At 38.9% G+C, this 17,210-nt stretch overlaps 1 protein-coding gene across 1 annotated transcript; it reads left to right on the plus strand.

Moving 5' to 3' along the window:
* Window positions 1-271: 271 nt before the first annotated feature.
* anxa4 (annexin A4) lies at window positions 272-10,384 on the plus strand. The gene is made up of 13 exons (XM_024803395.2): window positions 272-428; window positions 1,470-1,519; window positions 2,176-2,263; window positions 2,972-3,066; window positions 4,998-5,111; window positions 5,572-5,662; window positions 6,482-6,561; window positions 7,341-7,397; window positions 7,497-7,590; window positions 7,790-7,885; window positions 8,251-8,309; window positions 9,820-9,942; window positions 10,166-10,384. Exons 2-13 carry the CDS (start codon window positions 1,511-1,513, stop codon window positions 10,220-10,222), a joined length of 963 nt encoding a protein of 320 aa, XP_024659163.1. The 5' UTR covers window positions 272-428; window positions 1,470-1,510; the 3' UTR covers window positions 10,223-10,384.
* Window positions 10,385-17,210: the final 6,826 nt, after the last annotated feature.

The following is a 17,210-nucleotide window of genomic DNA, read 5'->3' on the forward strand; positions in this document are numbered from 1 at the left end:
GCATTTATGTTTTACTTTCGATTTTATAGGTTTAATTAAAAAACAATGGAGACAAAAATAATGTCATTTTATGTTGCAATTTACGTTGTGTATGTTCAATTTCATGGAATAAAGTGATTGAAAATAAAAAAAACATTAGAATATATTTATAATTTACAATAGATTTTACAAGACATAAAATGTACCTGCATATCTCAAAATTTTGACTCTGAGTTATAAGGTAATTTTTTTTTCTGCAGTGGAACAAAGCAATGCCTTGGCCGACATTCCGCGAACGCACCTCAAAACGCGAACGACCCTGCAAAAAACTGACGTCCGTGGGAGGCGCAAGAAAAACAGCTGGTAGTTATAAGCTGTAGAGTTCGCTGTACTGTGACGATCTACCTTCGTGTCTGACTTCAGGCTCAGTAGTTTTGTCTCCGGGACAGGTAAGCTATACTTTAGCACCGGTCAGTCATTTATTTACGCTGTTTTGCGGTGTGACTTTGTCAGCGTGGAGATTAGGCGGGAGCTCCTCTGTCTATCTGTCTGTAGGGTGTGCCCACTGAGTTTAAGACAAGTTAACTGTAAAGTCTTCTGTTTCCTGACCTTTTTAATCGACGCGATGTACTCTTTATATTTCGTATCTAACCACGTCTGAACCATAGATCTATAAGGCATCGATCAATAAGTTTCAGTTTCAAGAATGTCTTTGGCACTATGAGTCGATTTCGTTTTTGAGCTTCAGCTTTTAGTTTATCCTTGTATGTGAATTCACTGACAATTCGCTTGCTCGCTTTCGGAGAATCAGAATGAGCGTGAGCAGCCCAAACAGGTTTACTAACAGGAAAACTATAATCCAGCAGTTGTTAGAACTTTTCCCCTCCATGCACGATCAAGTGCAAGAGTTTACCCTGAAAAGCAAGGCATTGGTTTGTTCACGCAAATGAGGATTTCTACATTAGGTTGCACTATTGCGCTTTGGCAACAGCAAGAATCGCATGCCTCATATTTACATTACACACCGCTAAGGTGTGGCCCTAACCCTAAGTGCAGAGTTTAGGCTCCCGTGTTTGAATATCAAATATCTCCACAGACAAATACTGGGAGATTAGTCATGTTATGTATAATTTATGGTAAAAACATTTAATGTGCCGGATCATAAGTGGATGGAAGTGAACAGGGTAAGTTGATCTCCACAGGGATAAAACCAGGTGGGAGTGTACTAGGTTTCCTCTCAGTGAAGTAATTACAGGTGTATCCAAACAAACACGTTTAATGAGATAAGCTCCCGGGAAACCACCACAGATGTAGGACACATGAGAACCTGTGACGAAACGTCGTGTGGTGGAAACCCTCTGTGAGATGATGACCTGTATACAATATTGATCAAAGGTTAACGAAGGCCACATTCAAACCTGTAACATCTTCCTGCCCCTGCAACGTAATAAAGTACTCATTGTGCATTTTTTAAATCTGTTCTTTTGTAGCTTTCAGGACTTCCAGTTTGAAAATCTACACTCTTCCTACAATGGCAGCAGTAAGTCTCTCTCAGCTGCACGTTCATGTGTGAATTTGCATCACCGGTAGGGAGTCACTGCACTTTCGACACAGCATTCAAATTAAAGACAAGTTAAAGGTTCAGCAACCCGTGATAAAGGTAGTTTATTAAATAGTTTTGTTTTGCTTAATTTTTTTGTTTTTATGTTCAATGCAAGTCCCCTAAACAAGATTATAGAGCCCTTACAATTCAATCCTGCTTTTTAAAACTGTAAAATAATCTAACACTCATGAATAGAAGAATAATTATGCATTGTAGCACATATGCCTTTGACTTTAGCATAAATGATCAATAATCAGACATACTTTATTACACATATATTTTTAATTAATTCTGTAAAATGTTTACAAATGCTCATCTGCATATCTTTATTTTTCTACTTATTGAAAAAGATAAAATTTGCGATAGGCAGATAAGCTTCTGAGAAATGGATACTGGCTTTAAAATTGGCTCTTACACAGATGTGTTAAACTAGTTCAAACAAATTGATGTCAAACCCTTCACGTGTACATAGTGAGATTATTTAAAAATGGCATGAATGGGAAAAATGATTGAGTTGTACTTTAAGCTTTGTGTTTACTTATTTAATTTCTGTTTAATAGATTAATAATTGTATTTTTGTCATTTGTAATCAGATCGGAAACCGTGGAACCGTGACTGAAGCTGCTAATTTTAATCCCGACGCAGATGCCCAGAAGCTTAGAGAATCCATGAAAGGAGCTGGTGAGTGATCCAACACCATTGTCACCCACTGACCATCAGCTAAAGATATCCTTAGCCCTCTATGGAGAAAATAAATTCTCCTTGGTCTCGCCCTTCTTCTGAAGGAAAGTTTGAAAACGAATTTCAACATTGCGCAGTGCTCACGCAGTCATGGGGTATCATAGTGTTTCCTTTATAGTCCATTTGATTGGTAATCTTTTACTCTGACAGTGACTAATCTTTAACCTTTGTGTTTTGCAACATTTTCACTCCTGATAAGGAAGGAAATGAGTCTTGCTTATCATGCAGGTTGTAGTAGTAGACTAGCTTTGTCATGGATTATGCTGTTTTAAAGCCAAGCAGGGAGATACTGTGTAGGTGCTATGTAGATCCCCTCTAACATTCAGCATTTGGTAGTGTTAACAAATTCAGCAAATTCATGGAGAGGAATGTTCAAGCTGTTCGGGTTTGATACTCTAATAATCTTCTCCTGACTCTTGTTTGAGCTCCATTGGAAACAGATGGTTTCTATGGCCATGGGAACAAACAACCTTGTGTTAGGATAATCTCCAGGCCTGCAGCAGTGTCGCCCGACTCTACGGCCTACATAAAATGACCAAACCTATGCTTTTAAATGCATTTCCAGCAAAAGAAATAAATATGGTCCTTTTATTTCAAGATTGACAGCATTTAAGATTACATAACCTGAGTCTATGAAATTTCTTTCAGGCACTAATGAGGCAGCTATCACTGAGATCCTGGCCCACCGTACTATTGCCCAGAGGCAGCGCATCAAAATTGCCTACAAACAAACAGTGGGGAAGGTGAGATGCAGCAAAAGTAGTCCATTCATAACTGAAGATGTGCCTTTGCATCTTAAATACAGTAATAATATATAAATGAGTTTGATGAATGCTGTTGGCAATAACAGCAGATGTGTTGCCTCTTACTCCGCTGTGTACTCTCACTGTCCTTATTTTAGGTGGGGTAAAGTGATAAGGTGCAAGTTAACCTTTAACTGCAAAGCAGAAATGAATAACACTTGCAAATAAAGGCTAATACGGAGAGGGGCTTGTGAGTTTTCTAGAAGAGGAAGGTCTGAGTCAATAAAAAACACAGACTGAACCCACATAGGTGTGTTACCCACTGTCACTTCGGTTGTTTCCTGATTATGGGGCTCAATATATTAACAAAACGGGAAGCTTGAGATCTTTATTGTATTGACATATTAAGATAATATTTATCTCCCTGCACACTGTACACACTGCACATCTGGTACAAAGTCATTAAAAGCAACTGAAAGTTCACTGAGGGGAGCTATGGGAACAGCAGAGTGAGCAGAGTTGTTGCAGTCAGGAAAAGTGAGTCATGTTGCACACGCGGACACCCACACGGGGAGGGGGTGGGGCTGAGTGGAACAAGCTCCTCTTTTCACCAAAACTCTTTCCAAGAACCACACCCTCTAGCGGAGACCCAAATGCTGTTGGAATGAGTGAAGTCATGGTCAACATAAATCCATTTCACTCAAGTGAATGTTGTAGAGAGTCTGTGTTTGTTACACTGACACAGCCTAATAAATTCACTTAAATGGCCTGCATTTGTATAGCGCTTTTCTAGTCCATACACTACATTTACACATTCACCCATTGGCGATAGCAAGCTACATTGTAGCCACAGCTGCCCTGCCCTCTGCGCTGACAGAGGTGAGGCTGCCAGATACAGGCGCCACCGGGCCCTCTGACCACCACCAGTAGGCAAACATAGGCTTAGTATCTTGCCCAAGGATATTTGGCATGCAGCCAGGATGCAGCCTGGGATCGAACCACCGACCTTCTGATTAGTGGCTGACCTGCTCTGCCACCCGAGCTACAGCCACCCCAAATATTCAACTTGAGTTTTTTTATATCACGACAAATCACAACAACAGTCATCTCAAGGTGATTTATATTCTACTTCCATAGTCAAAGCCCCTATAATAATATGGAGAAAACCTGAGCAATTAGGCGACCCCCTATGAGCAACCACTTGGCAACAGTGGGAAGGGAAAACTCCCTTTTAACAGGAAGAAACCTCGGGCAGAACCAGGTTTAGGGAGGGGCAGCCATCTGCCATGACCGGTTTGGGGTGAGGGGAGGGACAAAAAGACAAAAACACACTGTGGAGGGCAAGAGATTAATAATACCTAATGATTAAACAGAGAGTGAAAAGAGGTGTGTAAAGCTGTCCAGCAGCCTAGTCCTATTGCAGGATAACTAAGGAAGGATTAGATTCACCTGTTCCAACATAACTACATGCTTTATCAAAAAGGAGGTTTTTAACCTAATCTTAAAAGTAGAGACGCTGTAGAGACCTGCATCCAAACTGGAAGCTGGTTCCACAGAAGCAAGACCTGAAAGCTTAAAGCTCTGCCTCCCGGTTTACTTTAAATATCCTGAGAGTGAAGTGCTCTATCGGGATGATACAGTACATAAGCTAGACTCTAATTATTCAACACATTGTATGTGAGGAGAAGGATTTTAAAGTTGATTCTGGATTTAACAGGGAGCCAATGACAAGGAGCCAATATGGGAGAAATGTGCTCTCTTTGTAGACTGTCAGTATTCTTGCTGCAGCATTTTCAATCATTTGAAGGCTTTTCAGAGGGTTTTTAGGACATCATGACAATACTGAATTACAGTAGTCCAGGCTAGAAGTAATAAATGCAGGACTAACTTTAAAACAATAAGAACATTCATCTGTTTCCATCCCCCTTCAGGACCTGGCTGATGATCTGTCCTCAGAGCTGAGTGGGAACTTCAGGAGTGTTGTTCTGGGTCTGCTGATGCTGGCGCCTGTATACGATGCCTACGAGCTGAGAAATGCAATGAAGGTGATTGAAGAGGTTTTTGATAGAGCTGCTAGTCTTTTAGTAATGCGCCTGTATATTTTCCTATTGTCCCCAAGGTCAACATGTATTATCTGTGTATGCCAAGTCTGTTATTTTTATGTCACACAAATTATCATTTATGTTCACAGTCTTTGAATGACACACCTCGGTTGCTGTTATTTACATACTGTAGTTTATTTTGAGCTAATCCTGCACACAGTATCAGCCCTCTGCTGTTTTACAAATATGTATTAATCCGTAGCTCAACTTATATACATGTATACTTAAACAGTTGCACTGTTTATAACAGTGTGAAGTGATTTGGGGAAAATATTGAAGAAATTTGCTTGGGACTGGCAACCTCAGGAAGTGGTATTATGTGACAATAACAAATATATTGAATACCGCCAGCCTTTTCCTTTAATTCCCAATGTGCAGCTTACGGAATACTGATTTATTACAGGGGGCTGGAACCGAAGAGGCTTGTCTCATCGATATCCTCGCCTCAAGGTCAAACGAGGAAGTAAAAGTCATCAACGACGTCTACAAGAAAGGTAACAGTGTCACCTCGTCAGGTCTCCCTACCAGCTGGTACCAATGATATATGATATTATGTAGCACCAACAAAACTCTGTGTTTTGTTAGGAGTTGCAATGACCTCCTTTATTAGAAAACACTGGATGCTGTAAATTATTCATAAAAGCCACTGCTGCTCTCTGTGTGGCGGTTTATTGTTGCTGAATTGTTCCTCTGTGGGTGAAATGAGAGTAGCTGGAAAGTATTTATAAAGTGGTTTTCAGTAACCTTGCCTTGAGTGATTTGTCTGCTTTGTTGTGTTTTTCTATAGAGCATAACAGTTGGAAATTTTAGATTAAAAAGAATGAATATTAACTGAACGTGAATGTCAATATTTGGCTTCCGAATCTGTTTTTTATTTTTGTTTTGTTTGAATCTCATAGAAATCTGGATTATGGCTCCCTTTTAAGCCTGCAGTAAATATTATTCTTCCCACGAGCTGTTGTTCATAATGTAGAAATCTGAGAATCTACTATATTACTTATGTCTAACACGCCTCCTGCGGTATAAGCCATCGACAAGAATCCTCCAGAGTGCTCAGTCTTGATCTACTGTATGGCTAATATTTACATGAGAAGCTGTTATTAGTGCTGACGGTAGTTTGACACATTTAATGACTGACTGAACTAGTTGAGCAAGTAGCAACTTAACAGCATCTTTCCTACGAGTACTAACAACCAACAGAGCCTAATGTACATTTAGTGAACTGCATGTTTAGTGGTAAGTGTAATTTTAAAATAAAAACTAAAAGAGTACAATGTCACATGATTTTATGTCTTTTTTTTTATTAATGGCAGAATATGAGAAGAAACTGGAAGATGCTGTAACTGGGGATACATCTGGAATGTTTCAAAGGGTTTTGGTCTCTTTACTCACGGTGAGCAAACTTTGACCCACAACCTTTTTTATAGTGTTATTCAGTGTGCGAAACACTGGCCAGAGACGCAAAAGTAGACAAGCAATTATACCGTCCAGACCAACTGAAGTTTCTAATATTTCTAATGCTTATCTGAACTTCACTGTATCTCCAAACCGTGTTACAAAAAAACAAAACAAAAAAAAAGTCATTTGTTGAACATTTTCTGATGTAAGTGCCCTAAATCCTCATCCAGCAAACCGCTGTTCTATTCCAGTTTGTTTACAAAGCTTTAATCAGACGTCTGATCATTTACAAAGCTGACATAAGTGAATATTTATCTATTTTGCATTTTTATTAAACTGTGTTAATCCAAAGAACGGACACTGTTTGACAGCTTTAAGTTAAAATTCATAGAAAATAAACAACAGAAAAATAAATTCGGCTTGTTTTAAAATTTAGAACCTTTAGCATCTTAGCAATCAAAAAAGTAAGGAAACCCAAACATTTTGGACTTTAGTGTGATATTTGCATGCAGCATCGCAAATACTACCATTGTCAAATGGAACAAAGTCAAGCTGTGTAGATTATAAGTATGAAGTATTAACCTCCTGGTATTTACTAGCAGGTTCAGCCGTACTTGTAAAATGTCAGTTGGACCTTTATCGAATATCTATTCTTCAGGGAAGAGGAAGAATGAGCCACTTCTGCATAATAAAATAACCAGTTAATATTACTTTTTTCTGTTGCTTAATCTTGTACGCACGTTCTCTTGAGCTGACGCATCTCCTGTTTTGCAGGCTGGACGGGATGAAAGCACCAATGTGGGCGAGGCCCAGGCTATTCAAGATGCCAAGGTAAAGGTTCAGGTCATAAGGGAAAAATGGTGTATTTAACTCGCCTGTTACACAGGCGTAGAGACTGGTTGATAAACAATTTTATGTCTGTGATTATAGGAAATCTATGAGGCTGGTGAGGCTCGATGGGGCACAGATGAGGTTAAATTCCTCACAGTGCTTTGTGTGAGGAACCGAAACCATCTGCTGCGAGGTACTATAAGTGCTTGGTGTCATGTGAAAATACTTTGCATTGCCTTACTTCCTTAAATTGGCCACCAAAGGAATTTCAGTTAATGATTATATCAAATTTATGACCAAAATCACTTGTTAAATCACATAATCTTTTAATTAGTGAGTCATCAGGTCACTATTGGCAACTTCCTTATGAATCACGTTATGTCCCACTCCAGTGTTTCAGGAGTATCAGAAGATTTCTGGGAGAGACATTGAGGAGAGCATCAAGAGGGAGATGTCTGGCTGCCTGGAAGACGTCTTTCTGGCTATAGGTGTGTCTTTTCAGTTACGTGATCCTTCAGATGAAGTCTAAGATACACGTGGGTTCAAATTAGCACAGAAAATAAATAAATAAGCAAGCTTACAATATTTGCTGCTGATTTACCAGGTGGTCTGTATAAAGTTTATTGCAGAAACACAAAAATACACTGATCAGTTGACACTAAATATTTAAAAATGCACAAAATGAGGAATTGCAGGTCGACTTAAGGCCTACTCTTCAGTCACAAGAGATCAAATAAATGCTGCTGTTCACAATATTTTTTTTAATATATTAACCAAGTAGAATAAATTGTTTTTCTGCATCATACACTACGATTTGCATCTCATGTGCAGTGATTTGTTTTCTACTTTGCAGTGAAATGCATCAGGAACAAGCCGGCTTTTTTTGCTGAGCGATTATACAAATCAATGAAGGTAAATATTTCATGCAGTAATACATAGCTACTTTTCTTTCTTCCACTTCCAGTTCTATCATAAAACAACCACAAATATAAAGAATTACTTCCATTAAGTGCTACTGTATGCAAAAGCCTCCTGTCACCCCTCATTTCTGTATATTTTGCTAGGAAAATGGGAAATGGATTCAGAGATTTATTCAAATGTGTTCAAACATACATGGAAATACAGCATATAAGGCAAAAACAGAGCTTGTGCAATTATAATGAGCCTGCAAATTCAATATTTGGTATGACAACCTTTATGCTTCAACACAGCCTGAACTCTCTCAGACAGTTTTTCTTGTAATTTCTTTAAAAAGTCTGCAAGTATAGTTCAACTCTGGATGTTGGCTGTCTTTTTTCCTGTTCTCTGCTTCATTAATGTTGAAGTTGGACCTCACCATTAATGGCTTCTTGACAGCTATTGAGCTCATTTCTGATGAGGGTATGGCAGACAATAGATTGATCAGCTGAAGGGCGGGATGTATCTTTCAGGTCCTGTGGCACATGGCCCACTATGGTATATAAAACACTTTTGTTTACCTATGTACCTATGTTTTTCCTTCTTCAAACAGCACTTGTCTAACATTCACACACTCTAAAGAATGCATCAGGGGAAACTTGGAGTTCAATATCTTTCCCAAAAATATTTAGCCATACAGACATGCATCAAACCACCGACCACTCAGTTGTAGGCGACACCCTCTACTTCCTGAGATGCAGCCAGCCTTGCATCAGGTCTTTGTTGGATTTTTTTTTTAAATTTCTTAAGGACATGACTTTCAGATACTGTTGATCTGATGTAGATGGTTTCTTAAGCCTGCCACTTTTTCTTTTGTTCTCACAGTTTCTTCCAAATTTTTAAGGACACGCTGCACGGCATGCTGAGATTTGCCCAGGTTTCAGCTAATAGCACCTTGTTGGTACAAAAATACAATTTCACGCCTGTCAAACGTTGTTATTTTTGACATTACTATTATTATTATTTTTTTTTTGTAGGTTCAAATAAAAGAAAAGGAGCAAATTGTGTTTTTGGAACAAAACATTTTTTGTGACAGGCTGTTACTGTAGCCTGTCACAAAATGCCTAAAGACAACAATTTAAACTTGGTTCTTTGCTAAGCTTCCCTTAGATTTTTTTTATGCTTCTATAATTCATAATTTAGTGTTAAATGGTTTGAACAAACAAGCAAACAAAAAACATCCCTGTGAAAGTGGAAACGAGTGGAAAAATCAACCATTGTCCAAAGGAAAAAATCTGAAAGACCTTCAGAGAGCCTGAATAATGATTGCTCAAAACTACTTTGTACAAGGAAGTCAGGCTTCTTGTAGGTAGATATAAAAATAAAAGTGGCTCAAGATTGTTGCACAGCACTGTATGCCATAATATATTATGAATTAGGCCAAAAAGAAATCAGTCCGAGGCTGTTATAGTCTGCGGCAGAGTCCAGTGCAGTACAAATACAGTTTTTGTTTCTCTCTTTCCAGGGCCTGGGCACTACAGACAGTGTCCTTATCCGGATAATGGTAGCCAGGGCTGAGATTGACATGTTGGACATTAAAGCACAGTTCCTGAAGATGTATGGAAAAACTCTACACTCCTTCATCAAGGTGAGGCACCGAAGAAAGGAGACGGTAACGCCCTTTCGTCAGCAAAAGCTTTGCAATACATCAGCTGGGGTGTAATATATGCACTTCTGACTTTATGTAATGTCCTTATGTTGTTTTGAAATGTTGCAAGACAATATTTAAGATAATTTTGGGGGGGTTCAGAAGCCTTGAAGTTGTAAAAATATGTTCTAATTTTTTCCTTTTTACCCCCCCCCCCCCGTAGGGAGACACATCTGGTGACTACCGCAAAATCCTGCTCGAGCTCTGTGGAGGCGAGTAAAGAAAATCTCACTCCAACATTCAGCCATGCGTTTACTCTGGAATCTACAATATTGGCTTTTTTTTATTACAGTTTGTTCATCTGTGCTTTTTACATTTCACTGTGCCTTATTTGACGCTTTCTAAAAACAATTAAACCAAAGATCAGTGACCTGTGCAGAGATTTCTGTTTTTTCTTTTCCTTGTTGTTGATGCTGTGTTAAGGATTTATTAATTGCATTATAGAGGGTGAAATTTATATGCTTTCCACATAAAAGCAACACAAAGATGGATGTTGTTGGCATCTAGCTGTTTTTACAGTGCAGCATTTTCATTACCATCTAGTCAATGAAGTCCATTTGTTTAATTGGTAGCAGTTCCTCATTTGCTAAGTCAGCCCTTTATCATTTGATTCAATTACTTAACAAGATGCTATCTTGATTTGGGAGGCAGTACATGCTCTAATCAGGTTATCGGGAATGTCACATAAAGTATAAACTTACAGCTCAGTGTCTGAACAATAGGCCCAGGTAATGCTGTAGTGTGCAGTGGTCAAGGTGAACACTAGGTGGAACCAAAACAACTCCAAATAGGAGCTGTGGGCCCATAAAAGTCAAGCCAATGAAGAGGCCTCTTTAAACTTCCATTCTCAGCTGCAAAAAGAAAAATGCCTGAAAAATGCCCCATTGCTTACTTCATTTATGACCTCATGGTCTCAGTCACTAGTTTCAGTTCTTCTTCAGTGAAGCAAGACGTTCATTTTCTTACATTTTGGTCACTTCTAATGCAAAATGGATGAAAAAGCAGAGTATGCTTTATGGCGGTCCTAGTGAGTGATCAGTGTACAAAACGAGAATGCACTGGTCTCCAGATCCATGACATCCTGACATCCATATTTTCTGTAATGTTTGTTTGCTCCCTGGACAATCTGGTGGCATGTTCAACCGTATAAGTGGGCTCCTTGCTATTTTATCTGGCCTGTTTTTATAGCTTGAAACCATTTAAGAAGGAATAAACAAGGCGTTTTCAAGGCTGTCTTGAAGTTTTAGAGGCCCCAAAAGGCTGCTGTGTTGTTTAGCCCTGCATAGGTATCGTGCAGTTATCGAGTTTGTGCCCCTTTATTGATCTCGGTCTTATTACAGGTGTGTAAATTCTTTAAAACATTTTAAATTTGTAATGTCATTTTCTGCCTTATCGCATTGTTATATATATTGTGATGCAAAAGCTTTCAAAGAAATCATTTTGTTTTATTGCGTTCAGTTTAATCCTTTTTACAAGCACCTTTGGTAAATTCTATTCACAAGACAGAAAGAGGATTTGGTATTTCACTGTGTACTGTAATATATGAGCTAATCAAGGTAAACATTATAAAAGACCTCTTAGAAAGAATGACTCGACAGGACATATGTTACTACAGCAAAAAACAACTAGACAAGGTGACAATAAGTCGATACAGCAAACACAAGCGACGACATTTTATATCTCGAGGAATGCACCGATAGCAAGGTCACACACGGAGGTCATTTCTTTATATTTACTTCAACACATTAAGAATTATCCTTAAATAGTCCTGTGTAAGGTGAATGAACACAGCACTGCAGATGTACCAGACAGCACAAGAGAAATAGCAGCAAAGCAAGAAAACCTCCAGCAAACCGTATGTAATGCATACTGTGCACTCAGCCCTCTGCTGACATAAGTGGGCGGTAAGCTGAGACAGAAGATCATTATCAACAATATGGATTTGCCAACAAGTAAAAAGGTATGGTGCTTTGGCTTCAGGACCAATGTGGCTGTCATGTTACCGTAAAAGGTGGAAATATAGAAAAGTGTTTCAAGTTCACAGTAACTTATGCAAGACTGGGAAAATGAATGTATATGTGTGTTTCTTAAGGTGAATTGGCATCACAAACCACAACTTTTTTTTTCTTTTTTTCTTTACATTCAGTTTTAGATTTGCTTTGTTTGTGATTCAAGCCTCATTCAGTACACATGCAGGAAGTAAAAGACAGCACTGGTTTAAAGAGGACTTGACTTACATGTACATGAGCTTAAACTACCAACATGCCACTGCAGTCAACAACATGCTGAATGAAAGAAGTGGATGAGTAAACAAATATGCATAATGTTCTCCTTGATTCCTGCTGTGGCATGACAGTTCAGTGGCACGGTGGTTAGCCCTGTTACCTCACAGCAAGAAGGTCCTGATTTCAAATCTACTAACTGCCTGGGGCCTTTTCTGTGTTGTTCTCTCTGGGTCCTCAGCCTTCCTCCCACAATCCGATTAACTGAGGCAACAAGTTTTTGCAGTGTACTTGTTTCATTGTTTCCTGAAAAAACCTGACTAGTTGCTCGGAAAATGCACAGAAGTACAGGGTACTTACAGTGTAATTGTTTCATTGTTTTGAGGGTCTTGCATGTGACTCTATAATATGGCTCGCATTCCAGAAAACCTGATCTGTGGCCTGCAAAATGCACATAAGTACAGGGTACTTGCGCCTTATTTGCTAGTCGTGTTATAATGTTTTACCAAACAAAATATAATAAATGACTTTATATTAGCATTAAATACTTTGTTATACTAACGTAATTTGCGTGGGTTGGATTAACTCAATTAAATCAAGTTGATTAGTCATTAATTACGTTGGTCCAACTCAAATAAGTGAAGTTGAAATAACAGAATTGCCTAATGCTAAAATAAAGCAATTTAATAACATGGAAATCCTTTCCATTATTTTTTTTCATGGCCTTTCAAAATAGCCAAGCAAAAATGTACTGACCCTCACCAAGTGCTTACAGCATCATTGTTGTACAAAGATGAAACAGAAGTGACTGCAGAAACTCACATCAGCCACAGGTCACTAATGGGCTGCAGAGTGAGGGTCAAACACCTGAGCCGCCTAATGGTGGGTGTATACAATAGAGAGAGTGTTGTTAATATATTTTTTACATATATAATCTATTTCTGTTTAACTTTTAATTTGGCTTAGTTTCCCGAAGGCCACATTACCCACCTTCTTCTGCTTCTAACAAAATTGTACTTCAAAAATGGCAGGGCAAAATTATGCAGGAAATATGTTATATGTTGCTTGGTGCTGATGTGCAGCTGCATTTTTTTTACAAGATTTTCACACATGGCCACCTGCTGGGACAAAGAAATGACACTAAATACCTCTTTCCAGCAGTGTGCCAGTGCAAAGCCAGTTCTGTGTTTCTGTTTGAGCACCAGCCCAGATATCAGTGGATCTGAGAACTACTTATTATTATGTATAGTATTATAATTTCCCTCGGGATGAATAAAGTATTCTGATTCTGATTCTGATTACCAGCAGAAGCTGGGGTCAGCTGAATTTTTTTGACTTTCAAAGTTAAGGTTCACAGCTGAAATCTGAAGCTATTTGTTTAGGTTTTTATTTATTATTTATAAAGCTAAACAGATATTCATCCCTCATTTTTGCTTTACTTCAAAGGGACACCTTAATTACCTTTAAAGAAATACAGATTTAAATATTTTCAGTGACATGAAAGCTGAGCAAATGGGCCCATTAATGAATTTCACAGAAATTCATTAAGCAAAAATAGAGGGTATTATGTGATCTGAAATTTGCTCCATAACATGATCATTATTCATTGCTTTCCTGCTCAGTATTGATCCATTACTTCATTCTCATCTAGTGGGATTAAAGTAATTTATTACCATCGAAAGGAGCCAGCTGAGGTGGTTCGGGCATCTGACAAGGATGCCCCCTGGGCGCCTCCTGGGTGAGGTGTTCCAGGCATGTCCCACCGGGAGGAGGCCCCGGGGCAGACCCAGGACACGCTGGAGAGATTATATCTCTCGGCTGGCCTGGGAACGCCTTGGTATTCCCCCGGATAAGCTGGAGGAAGTGGCTGGGGAGAGGGAGGTCTGGGCCTCTTTGCTTAGGCTGCTGCCCCCGCGACCCGGCCCCGGACAAAGCGGATGAAGATGGATGGATGGATGGATATTACCATTCCTCGGTGAAAATCCTGAGCACATATACTTAGTCTGACCAACTTTGTGCTCTTTTACTTGAAACATTTGCTTGCTTCATGAGGGAAAAACACATTACGCAAATGTGTTCGCATACACAAACATGTTGTGTAAATTAAAGCAAATGCCGGAGGAGCAGGCGAGATGCAAATGCTTGCAGCGTAATTTAGCTCCCAATTTACACAAGCAAACAAACAAAATGCTCACCGTGTTCAATCGCTGAGAGATTAGGAAGAAATTTGCATAACACAAATCAGTGACAGGAAGTGGCAGGCAGGTGGGGGGTGGGGGTTCTCTGTGCAAAGAAAACTGAGATGACACATGGGATTTTAAAAACAGATACTGACTCACTCACTGTTCAATCGCTGTTCAAACTGTCTTGTTGAAAGTTTTCTTTGACGTTTTCTCTCTTTCTATGTAAATAAATTCATGTCTGTGGATCAAATCTGATCCTCATTTGCAAAATAATGGACATTTCACATCATCTTCAGCCTGATTGTCGATACTGAGTGCATAAAAAATGCAAATTGCTAAAAATATTTATTCACATTTACTTCTTATAAGTCAGATGATAATTTAGTGCACAGTCATTTTCTAGGTGGTCCATTGTGAAGGCTGTGAGTGCAGTAGATGGGCAATGCAGAAAATCTTAATTAATTAAGGTCATTTCCTTCAGGGAATAAAACGAAAACTGATGTACAGCTGCTCTGCTCGTGACTGACTGAGGACCACCAAAGTTCTGATAATACACACACACACACACACACACACACACACACACACACACACACACACACACACACACACACACACACACACACACAGTCACAAACACAGTCACACAAGCATTAATATGGACTAAATTCTGGCAAAGTCACAGGGGAAGACTTAAGCTGTTGTTGTGGTTGAATGCATTGAAAACAAATGTGTTATTTGCACACGTAGCTGCAGGTGCAATGAACTGGAATTTAACACATCAAATATTAGGTTTTTCCAGACAACCAGAATATGAAGGAGATTTGTTCAAAATCCGACAAATCCACACAGATCTTTTTAGAGACTGCACCAAATCTAAGGCACATGAAAGCCATTATACATTTGCATACACGTTCTTTTGTCCTACACTGATTTTTGTGTTTTGTTGTTCGTTGTTTTTACTGAAAGCTTCAGATACCCGTCACAATGATCTCTCTGTGTTATCCAGAAAGTCAAACGCACAGACAGCCAAGTAGCTACAATTTTCTCCTTATTTTTCTTTTAAGCCTCGGATCCTTGGATTGTAGACTTGTGCTGTATAACACCACTTAAAAAAACCAACTATGTGTGTTCCCTGTTAATTAAATAGTAAATATATAAAGATAAAGATAAAAGATTCAATCTGCTTGTTAAAAAAATTCCCAGGGTATTATTTGGATTGACGTCTTGGATTCCTGCTTTGATTTCATTATTATTCCAGTCATGTTACGCTTCAGTTCTTTGGTTCAGTTCTCATTCGTATTTTGATTTACTTGCCACTGTAGTGCTAGTTTTATTTTTTGTGATTCTGAGTCTTTGTTCTTGTGAAATTGATTTCTGGTTTCTATTCATTTTGTTATTCCAGCCTCGTTGGGGCCTCGCTGTCTGCGCTCTTAACACACTCAGGCCCAAATTAAGTTTTTTGTTGCTAATGCACAACCAAGTCCTGCAGTGGTACTTCTGAGTAAAAAAAAACAACTCATAAAATATGTATGTGGGGTAATCATGTTGTTAGTTCTTAACTGTTGCAAATCTGCAACGTCTGCCTGGAGAGGGTTAATGTCACGTTCATGTACTTGTGCCCTTTGTGCTTCACTGTCTTTTGTTTGTTTACTGATGACTAATGACCCACACCCTTTTTCACACCTTGGCTCATGTGATAAGGCACATGATCAATGGTGGGTCAACAACCCTCTTAACTCCCACTTAAATACACCTGACTCTCCACCATTGGTCTTAGAACTGAAGAAGCGTCTCAGATGAGAGGTGAAACATCCTCAAGAAACTTAAATCCAGTCATCCAGTTTCTTTCCAAGCTCCTTAGATTACCATGACCTGGATGACTGAGAACCTACACAGACATATTCCTGCTCTGCTTTGTTGCGTATGTCATATCCTTTTGTTCTATACTTTCTGTCGTGCTGCTTATGGTCTTGGCCTTAAATTGGATTTCAGGCTCATGGGTTTGATTTTGCACTGCAATAGACTGGTGACCTGTCCATAATGTAACCCTCCTTTCATCCTATGACAGTGGGGATAGGCTTGAACTCTATATTGGATCTATTTTGTATCAGGCAATAATCTGATATTTGTACAACTACATGCTAACATTCTGACTAAATATGGAGGTCTCTCACATTCAGCATTTTTGATTTATGGCCCAAACTGTCTTAAAAATGTATCTTTACATCCATGATACAAACAGTGGCGTGGAAATCCCAGTACATCAGCAATCCATCTGACAAAAACAACTTATCACCTTTCCCATTCTGATGCTCAGTTTGAACTTTAGCAGGTGGTCTTGATGACGTCTACATGCCTAAATGCACTGAGCTGCTGAAATGTGATGGGATGACTTCAACACGTGTACCTAATAACCAACTGGCTACTTATCTTCTGCATATTTGGACACAAAATCTTTAATATGAGCCTTTTTAATCAGAAGCAGGAACATTTGTTGGGATTTTTTAATGAGTGCTAAAAATCATCGCCAAAAAACTTTTCTTTCTTTTTTTTTTTTAAATTATAGCATAATTAAAGGCTTTAATTTAGCTTCTCTCAATGTTATAAATCTGTGTTCACTTTAATTTTCATTAACTTTGTGTTCCCATGTCTATCCAGAATTCAAAATGGTTTAATGTTGCCTAATTGCAAATACTGCTCTAACAATGAGAACAATAATGTTCAACTCTGGTCCTGGAAGGAACTAAAATATCATCAACACAGCACCCATGTCTCTGCGGGACCAGCTGAAACTTAGAGC

Source organism: Maylandia zebra, linkage group LG7 (genome assembly GCF_041146795.1).
Source record: "Maylandia zebra isolate NMK-2024a linkage group LG7, Mzebra_GT3a, whole genome shotgun sequence".
Taxonomy (NCBI): domain Eukaryota; kingdom Metazoa; phylum Chordata; class Actinopteri; order Cichliformes; family Cichlidae; genus Maylandia; species Maylandia zebra.

What these genes read in the sequence shown, in the direction of transcription:
- anxa4 (XM_024803395.2), top strand. An exon ending in TTTTGGTCTCTTTACTCACG is followed by an intron (nt 6,562 to 7,340) that starts GTGAGCAAACTT and finishes CCTGTTTTGCAG; the next exon opens with GCTGGACGGGATGAAAGCAC. An exon ending in GATTATACAAATCAATGAAG is followed by an intron (nt 8,310 to 9,819) that starts GTAAATATTTCA and finishes CTCTCTTTCCAG; the next exon opens with GGCCTGGGCACTACAGACAG.